This window comes from Schistocerca americana, chromosome 4, assembly GCF_021461395.2.
Source record: "Schistocerca americana isolate TAMUIC-IGC-003095 chromosome 4, iqSchAmer2.1, whole genome shotgun sequence".
Lineage (NCBI taxonomy): Eukaryota > Metazoa > Arthropoda > Insecta > Orthoptera > Acrididae > Schistocerca > Schistocerca americana.
The window spans coordinates 380,698,548-380,715,777 of NC_060122.1; the positions used below are offsets into that span (position 1 = coordinate 380,698,548).

Sequence of the window (17,230 nt, forward strand, 5' to 3'; positions counted from 1 at the left end):
TCAAAGGTGAATGCAACACTGATTTTTTCATAAGCAGGGATGAATGCGGAAAACAATTATGTATCATTGTTACTATATTGGAGATCTAGTAGATTCCAGTTTTAAGGTCATTTTAACATCATGTGTATATACATGCTTTCTGGGTTTATTCAAATTGCTACTAAATGCACTGATGATCACTCACTATACTACAGCTGAAATCTAGTTAGATGTGCAATAAAATGCAGATTGATACATGACTGTTCGCTGTTTTCAACCCAGATTATAATCATTTCACAGTTGCTGAGCACACATCCACCCTGATGGATTTTTAATTTTTTTATTTTTTTCAATGCTCTAATCTGTTTTGGAAGTCTAGGGATGTCCTAGTCATAATTTATCTTCAGCTGACATTTGACAATTTTCATAATGAGAAAACTGCTTGTAAACTGTTGCCGGGCTTGAAGCTTCCTCCCCATAAGCCTTTGAAGCATTGTGACAGTCACTGTTGCTGATTTCCTAACGGGGAACAGAACCTAATGTCAGCATGTTGATATTTACTGTCTGCCATCAATAAATCACCAAACACATGAAACTGCACCTTCAAAAACAGTCACACTGACATCATAATGTTTCCACACTAATGCCTCTAGGGCAACTGGTACAAACTCGTATCTAGTGAAGGTACCTAGCAGGAGAGTTTGCAACTAATGTTCTACCAAAAGCCCGAGAAAAATTCTCCTCACTTTTGGTTCACCCCTCATATTGTATCCACCTGATTGGTTTTACAAGACTGATGTTTTTAAAATCTTTGGTTGTCAATGAGAAGGTCATTCTGTTTGAGATACCTTGTTATGTATGAGTCCACACGTTATAAGTTCCTATGACAAATTGATGTCAGTGAGAGAAGATGGTAGCTTTGTAGGTCTCTTCTTCTACCATTCTTCTAGATAATTATGACATATACCATGCTTTGTTCCTACCATTGGCTGCAGGGTTTTGTTAAAGGAATCTATAGTATGTATCTGATAGAAAACTATTTGTCCTTGAATGTCCAAAATTTATTTGCATTTTATGAGAGATCTTTCAATAAAATTATGCTACAGTAATCATCGAAGGTTTCACACATGTACCTTTTGGCAGCCAATTACATTTCATTCAACATGTCTGTATCTACAGCCCTATGCTTTGTCTTACATCAGCTGCGCGGTAGTCTCTGTTTCTTTACACTTGTTTCTTTGTAGTGACTGTGAGCTATGGACAGTTGTATCCCCCCTCCCCAATAATGTATTTGGTATATGTTTATGCAGTTTTCAGTCACCTATTATTCTAAACTAGATATATGCTCCTGCCCAGAGGTAAATGATTCTACAACAGACTGACCTCAGTGAGATGAGACGGTAGCTTTGTAGGTCCCTTCTGCTACCATTCTTGTAGATGATTATGGCACATACTATGCTTTGTTGCAATCACTGGGATATAACACTACTTCCTCTGTGTTTAGTGCACTGAACAAGTAAATCTTTCTACTTATTTCAGACACTCTTTGTAATTTATTAATAATTGTTGGTACTGTTATCTCCTGTCAACTTATGCCAGTTTCCAGGTGAACTTTCTCAAAAAAGTCAGGTCTATTTGTTGCCACTAGATCTAATGGATTTCCATCATGAGTGGGCTTCCAAACTATTTGTTCAAAGGAGTTTTCAGAAAAAGCATGTAGTAATTTTTCATAGGATTTCTTGCCATTCCCTCCACTTTCAAAACTGTAAGTATCCCAATTAATTATAAGATTAAGTATCTTGTGATGGTAATATTATTAGGCAACATATGTATTAGTGGTTTAGGGTTTTTCCACAGTTTCCCATTCTGTCAGAGGGTGAAACTGTTGGTCGTCAGAAAAACTGCCATTCAGTGCAAATGAGGAAGAGATTGGCAGAGCAGGAGAATGAGGGCCAAATAATTGTCATTCTGTAAATTGCTCTGTGTTTTGATAAAATAAATCGGACAGAATGTGCCTCACTCTAAGTAATGTAACTACAGGTCACACATAGCAAATTTTATCGTAGAAATTATTGTTCTGCAGTTAATTTCCCATATCCTATTATTGACTGACAGCAGAAACATTTGTATGAGATTTGTTCTGTGATTTGATGATCTGTGCAATACTGGTTGTAAGTCCTCTATAAATATTGTGGACTGCGAAGTTATAATATGTTTCCTTTTTTCTCTTCTTTTCAGATTCATCTGCCATCATGAATATGTTGGATGCAATGGAATCATCACCTAATAATAGTGGGTACCAGCAAGGTCTGAATGAGAAAATGGCTATTCATGCCATTCAGAAATCTCTCATGTTATGTGAGTCAGCAGTGAAGAGTCCTTCTTCTCCAACTGTATCTCTGCCGGGGACACCTCCAACATATGCTGCCTCAACGGTAGGTTTTTCCTTGCTACTTTCGTGTATGTTACTAGTTGTTGGTTTTTATTTACAGTGAACAGGTTGTAAGAAGAGTGCGTTTATACTTTTTCTGTTTTTGTGTGATTGATTGTCTTCCAGAGAAATGTAAAACCTTCTAGGTTATTACTACAGTAACTCAAATAATGATTTTAATCAAGAAATGGAAGAGCTAAGGTATGGACGTACACTGTCATATACAGTCAGCACTTTTCTCGTGGCTGATAATTGAGCCATTGTGTACTAACTTTCTCTGATAACTAAGTTTACTGTAAAATGCAATTGTGAAATGTCAGGAAAACAATAAATTTAATTGCCAGCATTTGGTGACAAAGATATTGTAATGATGGAAACATATGCAAGATAATGTTTTCCTAGAACATGTAATACAATGTACAAACATGACTTGTAACATCACCCATGATTATACAAGTTTGTTGAAACAAAACTGGTACACTTTTTAATAATCTGAATAAAAATTAGATGTACGCTTGTAAAATATTCTAGAAAAGAAACACAAATCAAATTGCAGAAAGCAATGATCACTTTTTTGTCATTGTCAAATATAAATAAGGGAAACCAAAGACAAAAATAGAACTCAGGTTACTGAAATTTTATTCTTTGTGGAAAGTAAGTGATCGCTGAGGTCAGACTGCATCAAAAGTAACTATCATGAGAGAACTAAAGAGCATGGCTATGGCTAAATGATAGCATGAAAACTTCTATCCTAAAAAGGAACAGCCCTGCATTTATTACTAAGAAACAGTTTCTTTGTTATATTAGTGTGCGACTGTTTTTAACCTTGATCTGTGTGTCCCCCTCGAAAGCTGAGTGGTCAGTGCAGCAGAATGCCATGCAAAGGGGCCTGGATATGATTCCCATCTGGGTTGGAGATTTTCTCCGCTCTGGGACTGGGTTTTGTGTTGTCTTCATCATCATCATCATCATCATCATCATCATTGTCATCATCTCGTCCTCATCAATACACAAGTCGTTGAAGTGGCTTAACTAAAAAGACTTGCACCAGTCGACCAGTCTACCCGACGGGAGGCCCTAGACGCACGACATTTCATTTCACCTTGATCTATACTCTTGCTCTATAACAGGTTTTGTATACATATTAAAAATGTTCACTTGGTGATAGATGACTTAGAGTGGTACACAAATCTGCCAAGACACATAGTTGCTCAGTAACTTTACTTTGAAAGTTGTCAGTGGTCTGATGTGTAATGCGAACCACATTGTTCCAGATGTCAAATCAGACTCCTCAGCAGGGCAGCTTCCCACCTCCACCTGTGTATCAGAGGCCCAGATTTGGACTGCCAGCAGGTACTACTCCTGTGCCTGGGAGACCAGGTGCACCTCAGTATGGGATTGGAGTTCTAAATCAGGTAACTCTTATCTGTCTCCTGATACTTTCTGTTAGACTTTCATATATCACGTTAACAATACTTATATTGCATTTTTACGTGTTTGGTATAAGTATGTGTGTGTCTGGTTTCATAGTTACTTGTCGCTGTGATTATAATATGTGCTATCTATTGTCTGCCTTTTCTGCTGTCTTATTTATGATTTATCTTTGTTCTGTTTAAGATAAGATGATATGTGAACTGTTTTGTTGCAGCAGGCACTGATACAACAGAGAAAGATCCTCCAGCAGCAGCAGCAGAAGCAACGGTTGCTACAGCAACAGCAACAGCAGCAGCTTCTGATTCCCTCCAATGCCACTGCAGATCAGTTGCCCACTGGTCTGCAAAATATAGACAGCCTCCTTAATAACACTGTAGCACCTAATGTATCATTGCAGGTGAGGATTTAGATGATTAAAATCTTCCGAGCCACTATATTCTGTGTATGTGTGCTTGTAACATAGTGACCATGTCAGTCACTAATGACTACATTCAGATAGTTCATATGCTTCAGTAGCATTGACCAAAAGGAGTTTGTTAACAGTGTTTTCATTATACGATTTGGCCAGTTATGTTAAATTTAATCTACACAGTCATTGTACTTTGCATGCATATTTTGACTGCATTTTGCAGAATACTGAAAAAGGCTTTTCCAGATATGTAACAGATTATTAGATGAAAGATGCATGAGCAAAATAGCATTGTTGTTTTGCAGAATTATCTTCTCGGACAGCTGAAATAAATTGAGTAATGTATTATTTAATAGAAGCACAAGAAATTAAGTAAAGTAGATAAAATGCAGCTCTCACACAGGTCCCCTTCAGGATAATGGAATTCTTATTCACTTAGCAGTACATTTATTCGTTAATGCTTGTTGTTGCTGATACTGGAAATAAATCTGAGCTGAGCTGTTGTTTCCACGATAATAACACAAAAATAACTGTCGAGTAGAATTTACCCCTTGTCTATTTTCCAGAATTGAGTTATATACTCTGAAGCAAAGACATTCAACAAGACCCCTTTAACATACAGCAAGAAATTGGGAGTACTTATCAACTCAAAAGAAAATTAAAAACATGTGCCTCATTAGCCACTCCTGTAACAAATTATCTAATTATCTAGGTTTGAAGATCAAACATTTCTGCTAACATCATGGCAAAAATGAAGTGTTTTCTATCGAGCCACATGAGGGGTAATAGTGTATTGTAGTTAAGGTAGCAATTTTTTTTTTTGGGTGGGGGGGGGGGGGGTGAGGGGACAGGGACAGCTATGTAATGTAATAAATATTAAGATTTTGATAGAATTTAAACAATAGTTCTTTCCCTGAGGTTGTGGCTTTCTTTATAATTTACTAGGTTAAATTTAGCTGGTCTAAGCACAGTAAGTTATATGCAGTATGGTGATAGTTTACTGTTTAATGCAGTGTGCAAATTGTTTCTATAATTTGCTTGTCTTATATTAATTTGTAATGTTATCCTTTCTAATGGCTCTATGAAACACAATGAAGAATTGAGTGAAAGCATTGGCAATAAGTTATTAGCCAATCAACTGACGACATAATTTTAGTAGCATGCCATGACTGTTCTGACTGCAATAATATCAAATTTTGCACCTGATGTCTTGCTGTATTTACAGACAACCACTATTGCTATGTAGCTTTTTTGCATGGTTGAAGGTGAAGTACACTGTGCAGTGGATTTCTTAGGCTGTAGATGTAGACACCTTTTCGAATGTGATTTTAGTCTCTTATCCCTCCGTGCAGACCCATTTTTGCTGTTATTCACAGTTTTGATTATCAGACTCATCCTTTCCACAAAGCGTCTTTGAATTCCTGGCCTCAGTTTTTGTTGTTGACTGCTTGAGAGAGTGGAGCTTGCTTTCATAGATATCTGTTGTCTTCTATTTACCAGTTTAGTGATCTGAGTGTTAATGCCACAGTCCCTAGGGGTGAAGATAAATGGAAACTGTGGTGCCTTCTGTTTAGTTCTTAGGAAATTATTTTGAGGGTTTATTACCCATTTGAGTTATCTGATTGAGTGAGAAACTGACTTCAGTCATACAACTTATGTAATGTAAACAATAATTACAGAATCATCTTGAGGTTGAAGCTCTTCTGACAATGTCTGCTTACAGATATATTTGTTTTTGGAGACTGTCCACCTTGAGCGAGATGCAGTTTTTATGATTTTATTCCCCAGACACATTTTGCTGAAGTTTCAGCATTGTGCCAAACACAAAGTCAAAATTGATTGGTTGAAACAGGAAATTAAATACCTTCACACAAAGAAGCAAGAACTCAGTGCCAAAGTATTCAAAATTCATGTGGATCTGGGCAATCACATCAGAATCTCTGAAATATTAAATGACATCATGAATACAGTTAAACAAAACACAGAAATACTAATAAAAATAAAATAGGAAAAACAACAACAAGTACTAGATGGACTTTTGAAACAAAACAAAACTGTTATATATGAAAACAGAAGACAAACAAACCACACATTCTACAAATGCGTGGTCAACTTTACTGACACACAGCTAACTAATCAAGAAACAACTTTGCTAGAAAATGGATCCAAATACATCATCAACACACACAAGACAGTAGATAGAGTGAAAGCCCTACTTTACATTTTTGTGCAGTCCAGACTTAAAACCCAAAATTGAGGAAAAATGCAGAATTGAAGAAAATGTTAACCTCCCCCCCCCCCAAAACATGAGCGAAAACATGTGTAATTGGCATATACGATTAAAAATCATAATCCTCTCCAATATTTTGTGTAAAATCTGTCAAAGTGAATGAAATTAAATGTACAACACAACGTTTATACAGTAATTTGTGGTAATGAATTTCATCAGTTATTTAAAAAATCACAGATGAGTAATAGCGAGTAAAAAGTGATAAAAAAATTGAAATTGGTATCTGGGTACAAAGTAAATGAGTTATTTTCCAAGAAGCTATTATCACAAATCATAGGTTCAAAACATGCATTTTTTCGAGATCATCCTTTATGCTTACCCAGAAAAAAAGCAAATATTGACAAACCTGTTGAATTAAACCAAAAACATCACAGCAGCTAAGTGGTTAAACCATAGGCATAAATGCACACATCTGCTTAATGACAAACTGTGTAAACTATTACTGTTATTTAGTAATGCATTTCTCACAAGCTGCATTTCATATGCTCACGACCGTTAAGTGTTATTTTAGGCTTGATGAGACGAACAGAGACATGAAAAAATGAGGTGACTTTCCCAATTGATGTTACAAGTTTATTAGAAGTCAGCTCAGTGCATTTCTGTACACTGTGTATAATGTAAATTTGAAAGAAAGCTCAGGTGCTACAGTTTGGCTTCATGCCCTCCATCACTGCTGCCGATCTTGACAATGTACAGTGTGTGGTGCAAAGTATATATGTGAGTTGTATATGTAGTTGCTGCAATTGTATCCTGTCAGATGTGAACATGAAAGTATTTAAAATGTGCTAATGCAAAACCCTTGGCCTGCTTCCCTCTGACATCTCCGTCATAGCACATCGTCTACATGAAAAGTATGTTTTCAGTACTTCCAAAAATGTTTTCACTCCTACCTGAAGTCCCGTCATTGAAGGACCACTCCCCCCTCTGCGCATCCAGTATGTGAGCTCATTTTGTGTGTGTTAGTATAGTGTAGTGGCTGTGCTGGCTGCTGGTTGACTTAATCAGTCGCCAGCCAATAACAGTTCACTAACCAGATATGGGTCACATTTCCCCCATTATATCTGAGTATATTCTTTGAGACTCAGTGTTTGAATTTAAAAGGTTGACAAATGACGTTTTTGCCATGATGGACCCGTGGTCTAGAGGTAGCGTCTTTGATTAGCAATCAAAAGTCATCTGTCCTGGGTTTGAAACCTGCCACTGCTTAAATTTTTATTAATAATCAGCATTGGTGGCCGAAGACTTCCAGCTTAAGAAGTTACCCTCATTCTGCCAAAGGCCTTGTCAAAGAGAGTGGAGGAGCAGACAGAGGTTCAGTGCACTCTCTTCTCCTTGGTTTGGGAAACTGCCCCTAAAGGCAGAAGAGTCGGCAATGATCAATGGCATGAGGATGCAGGAGGCAATGGAAACAATTGCATTAAAGACACGTAATGTGTATCCACAGGACATGTGGCCTGTAATTGAAAAAGTGTCATGATGATCTCTCCATTGGCAAAAGATTCCGTAGTAGTTTCCCATTTGTATCTCTAGGAGGGGACTGCCAAGGGGGAGGTGACCATGAGAAAAAGATTTAGTAATCAACGAAAGGATAACATTCTATGAGTTGCGGCATGGAATGTCAGGAGCTTGAACATGGCAGGTAAGTCATAAAATCTGAAAACGGAACTGCAAAGGCTCATTCTAGATATAGTAGGGGTCAGTGAAGTGAAATGGAAATAAGACAAGGATTTATGGTCAGATGAGTATAGGGTAATATCAACAGCAGCAGAAAATGGTATAATGGGAGTAGGATCCATTATGAATAGGAAGGTAGGATAGAGAGTGAGTTACTGTGAACAGTTCAGTGGTAGGGTTGTTCTGATCAGAATCAACAGCAAACGAACACTGATGACAATAGTACAGGTATGCGTGCCGATGTCACAAGCTGAAGCTGAAGATTGAGAAAGTATATGAGGACGAGATGAAAATCTAATAGTCATGGTGGAATGGCATGCAGTTGTCAGGGAAGGAGTAGAAGAGGAGGTTACAGGAGAATATGGGCTTGGGACAAGGAATGAAAGAGGAGAAAGATTAACTGAGTTCTATAATAAATTTCAGCTAGTAATAGCAAATTTTTGTTCAAGAATCACAAGAGGGGGGAGGTGCGCTTGGAGAAGGCTGGGAGATATGGGAAAGTTTCAGTTAGATCACATCATGGTCAGAAAATATTTCGAAATCAGATACTGGGTGTAAGGCTTACCCAGGAGCAATTATAGACTCAGATCACAATTTAGTAGTGATGAAGAGTAGGTTGAAGTTTAAGAGATAAGCCAGGTTGAATCAATATGCAAAGAAGTGGGACTGGGAGGTACTAAGGAATGATGAGACGCGCTTGAAGTTCTCTAAGGCTATATATACAGCAATGAGAAATAGCCCAGTAGGCAGTACAGCTGAAGAGTAATGGATATCTCTAAAAAGGGCAATCACTGAAGTTGGAAAGAAACACATGGTTACAAAGAAACTGGGTAACAGAAGAAATACTTCAGTTGATTGATGAAAGAAGAAAGTACAAAGGTGTTCAGGGAAATTGAGGCATACAGAAATACAAGTTGCTGAAAAATGAAATAAATAAGAAGTGCAGGGAAGCTAAGATGAAATGGCTGCATGAAAAATGTGAAGAAATTGAAAAGGAAATGATTGTTGGAAGGACTGATTCAGCATATAGGAATTTCAAAATGGCCTCTGGTGAAATTAAAAGGAAGGGTGGTAACATTAAGAGTGCAACTGTCCAATGCAGAGGAGAGAGCGGATAGGTGGAAAGGGTACATTGAAGGCCTCTACGAGGAGGAAGATTTGCCTGATGTGATAGAAGAAGAAACAGGAGTGGATTTATAAGAGATGGGATCCAGTGTTAGAATAAGAATTTAAGAGAGCTTTGAACGACTTAAGATCAAATGAGGCAGATGGTTTAGGTAACATTCTATCAGAATTTCTAAAATCATTGGGACAAAAAGAAAAAAAAAGTCAACTATTCATGTTGGTGGGTAGAACATATGAGTCTAGTGACATACCATCAGACTTTCTGAAAAATATCATCCACACAATTCTGAAGACTGCAAGAGCTGACAAGTATGAGAATTATCGCACAATCAGCTTAACAGCTGATGCATCCAAGGTGCTGACAAGAATAATATACAGACGAATGGAAAAGAAAATTGAGAATGTGTTAGACAACGATCAGTTTGGTTTTAGAAAAGGTAAAGGCACTAGAGAGGCTGTTCTGACATAAAAGAAGCAACAATGGAAATAAAAGAAAGGTTCAGGACTGGAATTAAAATTCAAGGTGAAAGGATATCAACGATAAGATTCACTGATGACATTGCTATCCTTAGTGAAAGTGAAGGAGAATTACATGATCTGCTGAATGGAATGAACAGTCTAATGAGTACAGAATATGGATTGAGAGTAAATCAAAGAAAGACAGAAGTAATGAGAAGCAACAGAAATGAGATGGTGACGAAGTAGATGACGTTAAGGAATTCTAGTACCTGGGCAGTAAAATAACCAATGACGGGCAGAGCAAGGAGGACATCAAAAGCAGACTAGCATTGCCAAAAAGGGCATTCCTTGCCAAGAGAAGTCTACTAGTATCTAACATAGGCCTTAATTTGAGGAATAAATTTCTGAGATTGTGCATTTAGAGCACAGCATTGTATGGTAGTGAAACATGGACTGTGGGGAATACCGGAACAGAAGAGAATCGAACCATTTGAGTTGTGGTGCTACAGACGAATGTTGAAAATTAGGTGGATTGATAAGGTAAGGAATGAGAAGCTTCTGCACAGAATCAGAGAGGAAAGGAATATGTGGGAAACACTGACAAGGAGAAGGGACAGGATGATAGGACATCTGCTAAGACATCAGGGAATAATTTTCATGGTACTAGAGGGAAAAAAACTGTAGAGGAATACAGAGATTGGATTACATCTAGCAAGTAATGGAGAACATAGGCTGCAAGTGCTACTCTGAGATGGAGAAGTTGGCACAGAAGATGAATTCATGGTGGACCACATCAAAGCAGTCAGAAGACTGATGACAAAAAGAAAAAAAAAAAAATTTTTTTTTGAACACAGTACACCAGAAATACATGAAAATATGAGACTGAGTTGCATGCGGCACAAGAAAATGTGGTGGCTGGGCCCCTTCATCACCTATTGGCTCGGTCCGGATCACTTCGTGTCTGTTGACTTGTTTCTCCATTACTGCTGCAAACTACTAGTAGTAATATCATAGTTGTGCAGGTAAGCTAAATGTTGCAAGTAATGTTGGCAACACTGATCGTGGCTTACGTCTGCATTTTCTTTGTCACGTCTCCCCTCTCCACAACGGCCGACAATATTCCCTTAACTTTGCCACCATGTGTGGTGTGAACCATCTGTCTTTTGTGCCACTTATAACTCGTTCAGTCACATCAAATGTCAGTAGGAAGAAAACAGCACATCAAATGTCAGTAGGAAGAAAACAGGATGAAGTCAAGCGAGATATCGAGTAAGAACTTAGAATTTCGGTAAACCTTACTAGGAAGAAATGTAAAATCAGTGAATTTTTAGCATTGATCTTATAAGTTTTTCCCAGGGGCTATGAATTTATGGTGTAGAATCACAAGAGAGTAAAATTGGAGAACATAAAATCAAAGTTCCACTGTAATCTTATCACAGAAAGTGAGTGAATAATAAAACAACAAGAATGAAACAATAAATAAACTTCATTGCATGTCTGACAAGAGAATTAGTTTGCAGAAGAAATAAGGCACATAGTAAAGTAAAACAGAAAGAATTAAATTGACAGGAACAAAAACTGAAGAGGAAAAAACTTCCAGGAAAATAATTTTCTTCTTTTTCTTCTTCTTCTTCTTCTTCTTCTTCTTCTTAGCATGCCTGTCTGCTTCAGACTTAGGCAATCATCATGGCTATCCTGTCTTTATCAGTTGGAGTGTGAAACAGTTCTTCAGAGCTAATATTAAACCAAGATCTAAGGTTGTTGAGCCAGGACATTCTTCTTCGTCCCATAGGTCTCTTTCCCTTGATTTTTCCTTGCAGGATATGTTGAAGCAGCTCATATCTATTTTGATTCCTCATGACGTGACCAAGGTATTGTAGTTTGTGATGCTTTATGATGTTGATCAGCTCTGGGCTTTTGTTAACTCGACGTAGAATCTCAATGTTTGTCACTTTTTGAGTCCTTGATATTCTCAACGTTCTTCTGTATAGCCAGAGTTCAAAGGCTTGGAGTCTTGCAGTGGTTGCCTTTGTGAGGGTCCTTGTTTCCACACCACACAAGATAACAGAGAACACATAGGATCTGAGGAGCCGCATTTTTGTATTCATGGTAAGATCGTGACTTTTGAAGGCTGAGCTCATTGAGTTGAAAACACTCCTCGCCTTTCTGATGCGACACTTTATCTCCTGCGAGTTATCCCATGCTTTGTTAATGATGGTGCCCAGATATGGGTACTGTGAAACTCGCTCTATGCTTGTGCCATTGGTTTACAGATTCACACCTCTAATGTTATTCCTCCTGATGATCATAAATTTTGCTTTGTTTGTGTTGATGTCCATGCCATATTTCTTGCTTGTCTCAGAAATTTTGTTTATCAGCTTCTGCAGCCTTTCCATTGTATCCGCAAACACTACGGTGTCATGTGCATAACGAAATTTGTTGAGTGTGACACCATTCACTGAGATTCCTTCTTCCATGTCAAGTAAGACTTCTTTGAATATGCATTCTGAATACAGGTTAAGGAGTATCGGTGATATTATACAGCCCTGCCTGATGCCATGTCGTATTCTCGTTGTTATTGGTCTTGATCTATTCTCATGACTGCAGATTGGTTCTAGTATAAATTGGCTATTATTCTTAGATCTTTCCCATCAATTCCTGTTTCCTTAATACTTCTATCATTTGTTCATGCTCCACACGATCAAATGCCTTCTGATAATCAATGAGGCAAGCAAAAAATCAGTATTGATGTCCCTACATCTTTGGAACGTTACTTGTATACTAAATACTGCTTCTCTTGTGCTAACTGCATGTAGAAATGTGAACTGTATATCCTGCTTGTGGATCACTTTAAGAAACAGTTTTAGCAGTTGGCTCATTAATGGTATTCCCCACATACTTCGGCATTCGATTTCTTAGGTAGGGCTCTGAACTTTGATGTAAACCATTTTGGAGGGATTTTGCTCGATGAGTAAATGTGGTTGAATATTTCTGTGATCATTTTTACTTTTTCTTTATTGAGTAGTTTGAGGAATTCTGCTTATATGCCATTTGGCCCAGCTGCTTTCCCTTCCTTCATTTGATGTATGGCCACTTACACTTCACTTACTAGGATATCTGGTCCCTCTGTGTCTAATACCTCTGGTTCTTGCCTCCTCTGGTCATCATTGAATAACTGTTCTAGATATTTCTCCCACGCTCTTTTTTTCTTCCTTATTAATTATGAGGTTGCCACTGTCATCTACTAGCTTCCCACTGTTTGATTTGCAATATTTTCCTGTTGCGTCTCTGACCTTCTGATGCATGTTAAAGTCATGATACCTAATCTGATAAAACTCAATTTCTGAACATAATTCAGATTGTCCTTCTCTTTGGGTTCCCTGATTTTCTTTCCGATTGTATTCTGTATTGCTTTGTATTACACCACATTACCGTTTTTCTTCCTCTGGTCTTCTACGAGGTCCAGAATTTCACTTGTCATCCAAGTTTTCTTCTTTCTAAGGTCCGGTCTCAATTACTCTTCTTTGGCTCCTTGTACCGCTTCTTGTAAGTGTGTGAGTTTTTCATTGGTGTCATCCTCATTGTCTCTCCATTTGTTGTTTAGGGCTGTCTAGACTGTCTGCTGCAAGGTAGCATCTTTCAACTTTCTCAGGTCATATTTTCATGGGATATTGGAGACAACATGCTTCATTTTGGTTTTGAATTTTCCTATGAGTGGGATATGGTCTGATTGTATGTCTGCTCCCAGATACGTTCTGACATCTATACAACTATTTCTGTATCTCTTGTTCACTAGTATGAAATCAATCTGGTTCCTCACAATTTGTCCTGGTTTGTCCAAGGGCGATTTCCATGTGTATAACTTGTGTGGTGGAAGTTTAAACCATGTAAACCAGGAAAATAATGAACAAACTTAAAAACAACAGGGCTCTTTCATGTGATCAGCCAAGGGCAACACCATGATAGTGCTAAAACAAGAGAAATACAAAAACCTTAAAATTTATAGAAGACAGTGGCATAGCGAAGTTAACTGGAGACCCAGCACAAAGATACCAGAAAAGTACATAGATAATTCTAAAAAATATCTCTCACAATTTCACAAAACAGAAAATGAAATGGCTAAAACAAAGGAACCCCGATCATCTACACTGAACAGTGCTTTGAAGCTCCACAAGGAAGACATTCTGATGTATCCAGCGGTAAATTTCAGAAGTGCACCCACATATCACTTAGCCAGAGAAATACACTCATAGTTACATAAACATTATGCGTACACAAACAACAGAAGCATACACAACACTGAAGAGCTGATACAAAAAATCAAAGACATCAGCATACTCATAACAGCTAAACTCACATCATTTGATATCACATCTACGTTCACGAATATCCCCACCACTTATCATCAACATCATCAAACCACAATTAGAACAACAGAATGTCATTTCCAAACCCCACATAAAAGAAATAGCTAGCATTCCAAAACTAATCACAGAGCAAAACTATTTCTCACTTGACAACCAGTTTTACTCATAAAAGTCTCTCAATAGATAACGATCAACTGCAATGAGATGCAAGACCAAGCTGCGGACCTGGGGATTCTCTGTGGACTCAGTTCTTTGCCAGTGTGGTGTTGAGCAGACTAATGGCCATTTCCTTCAGTGTTCCTCCTCACCAGCCACATGCAACTTATGAGAGCTTTTGATCTTCTTTTGTGTAAAATTGTGTCCACACACACACACACACACACACACACACACACACGAACAAGGAACACCCATAATAACATGCAGATGGTACATTCTAATCTACAACAACAAATTAGCCCATAGAACCGACAACATATTCATAAAACAATAGCTAAAAATAGCCTACAGGACATACAATTCAAAGCAGAGAAAGCCAAGGGCAACCAACACAAGCATAGACAAACTGAACAGAGCACAGACAAACACAACACATCTGAAACTTTCTGACAACACATCTGGTATATACCAACGTTGCTCAACTGCTAATCAATTTATATAGGACAGAAAGCAGAAAAAGTTAACAGTATGCCTTGTCTGAATTTATGCCATTTATTGATTGTCTGTGTTTTGATAATACAAGGAAAAATAAAGGAAAAGAAATGATTTACATTAACTTGCAGCACTTTTTCTTTTCTACTTTTTTCACTAAGTGTATCATCCATGGTGTCACTATTTTTAATCATCATCATCATTCTAATAGCACAGTTTTGAAATTTATATCTTCTTTGTCACAAATATTTGACTGTTTATTCCAAATGTGTTGCAATATCTGAGGATGTGATTACCTTAGGATCAGAGAACACAGATGTTTTTATCTAAATACATATTGAATTTCGCTTCTATACTGACATGGCAATGTTACAAGGATCTCGTTAGTTGTGTAGAATCAATGTTTGATACATCCTCTTTTGTTCCCATCATATGTTATGGTGAGCATTGACAACACTGCAGCACAAAACAACATTCTCCACTATCTAGACTGTTACTGTCTCGTGCAGAAGTTAATACTATTGATGAGTATCTGTCCAGTTTTAAAATCAGTACAATTCCAGCTACAAAAGGACTCCAGCAGACTGCAGTTTAAATGTGTTAGATGTTCCGGAAAAGTCAAAGAACACGCTATAGAGTCCCACGGTTGACAACATGCCGTAATTTGCTGCCTGTTCACTACTCCCACTCCTGCACTTACCTAGTCATCAAAGAAGCTGTTATCACTGCTCCGCCTCCAGCCCTTCCGTATTTCTGTGCTTGAGCAACAGGGAAATACGGACTGCAGTATATTCTAGAGTCAGGTCATATATATAATAATGGCAACTAATATATAAATAAAAGATCGCATTCATGATTCAGTGCAGTTCTCACCATCTATTGATGTGCATTGATACTATCTCCACGATGAGTCTTGACACTTTAATTTATTTGTGCAACAATTATCCAGTTTAGTACACTTTGATTGTTAGACATTTCATTCTGGATTAATTTTTTCTTCTTGTTTCATCTGAACGTCAGCATCCTATACTAAAGCTGATTAAAAGCTGGTAATGTTTTTAACTGTTATTATTTCCAACCCACTTAGTAAATCATTACAATCTCTCATAATCGGATAAAATATTGATCTGGGTTCAGAATCAAGTAATGTTTTCTTTTTTTTAAAGATAACATAATCGCTTTTGAATGTTACCTTTAATTAAGAAGCAGCGTTAGTGTTCGTATGAGAAATTTAATTGCAAACCTGTTCAAATACAAGAGTTTGTAAGGTGATAGAATTTAGTGCTATTTCCTACTGTGTTTCAACAAACTGTCAAATTTTAATTGGAGCAATAGATAGTCGCAGTGGCTAGTTCATAGTTTCTCGTGTATAGCTTGTGCTAGCTCTGCACGAGTCAAACGTCATGTGATTGTTTGAGCAGCATCAATACTGAATCGAGTGCTTCAGTGTATCATGAAATCTTGAGCCTATTCGAAAGCGAGTATTGTTTGGCCTGCCCTGCTCTTTCAAATTTTTCAAAATAAATCTGCACTTGACCTAATTAGCCAAAGCATCATCTGTCAATGTAGGATCACCCATTTGTAATCTATCAAACAACATAAAAGTGTTAATTTCGGCAACAATAGTTCAATTGGTGAATATGATAAATGTGATTTTTTTGTATGACTAATTTGGGACAAAACCTCATCTTGTAACCATGTAAATATAGGAACAGCTATCATTCTACATACACTGAACACCTTATGGACATGAACCACAGTCCAACAAATATGAACACTGACTTGAATATTCTCAAATGAAGCAATAGCCCCCCACAAAAACTAATAATTTAAGAAAACTATCAATTACAAAAAGCTATAACTGAAGGGAAACAGGTAAGAAATGAACTCTGTTCTCTGTCATCAAAGAACTGTCAGACAACACCAGCCATAAACACGCCAAACACCACTTTCCAAAATCACACACACACACACACACACACACACACACACACACACACGCTCTTCCACAAAGTACTAGTTGATGGTAGGCATAACCACAACATGCCCAGTCGTAAAATTTTGAAGTAAATAACTCTTCTACTTTAAGTTTTATATGGTTGCAGATGACAAAATGTGAAACAAAACAACTGCATTAAATAACATAAAATCCTGGAAATCCACAGCATATGGTAACAATGTATATATAAGAAACTTTGTCTGTTTTTCAGATATGTACATATTGTCTTAAAAACTCAGTTTTACGTGTACGAGCAGTAAAAAACATATTTCCGGTTTTATAGAAAGATAACAAAAAACCCACTGATGATGCTGAAACTTCAGCGAAGCACGTCTGGGAAATAAAAGTAAAAATTGTTTTGCTCAATGTGGATCCTCTCCAAAAACAAGTCTAGTCATTACAGAGTTTGAGA

The 17,230-nt window shown here is 37.4% G+C and overlaps 1 protein-coding gene across 2 annotated transcripts in view; it reads left to right on the forward strand.

Moving 5' to 3' along the window:
* Window positions 1-17,230, forward strand: part of LOC124613917 (nuclear receptor coactivator 3) — a 309,937-nt gene that overhangs the window by 258,298 nt on the left and 34,409 nt on the right. For both annotated transcript variants that reach the window (XM_047142667.1, XM_047142666.1), the window contains exons 12-14: window positions 2,218-2,414; window positions 3,685-3,825; window positions 4,059-4,241. In XM_047142667.1, the coding sequence (XP_046998623.1) occupies window positions 2,218-2,414; window positions 3,685-3,825; window positions 4,059-4,241 (521 nt within the window). The remainder of the gene's footprint in view (window positions 1-2,217; window positions 2,415-3,684; window positions 3,826-4,058; window positions 4,242-17,230) is intronic.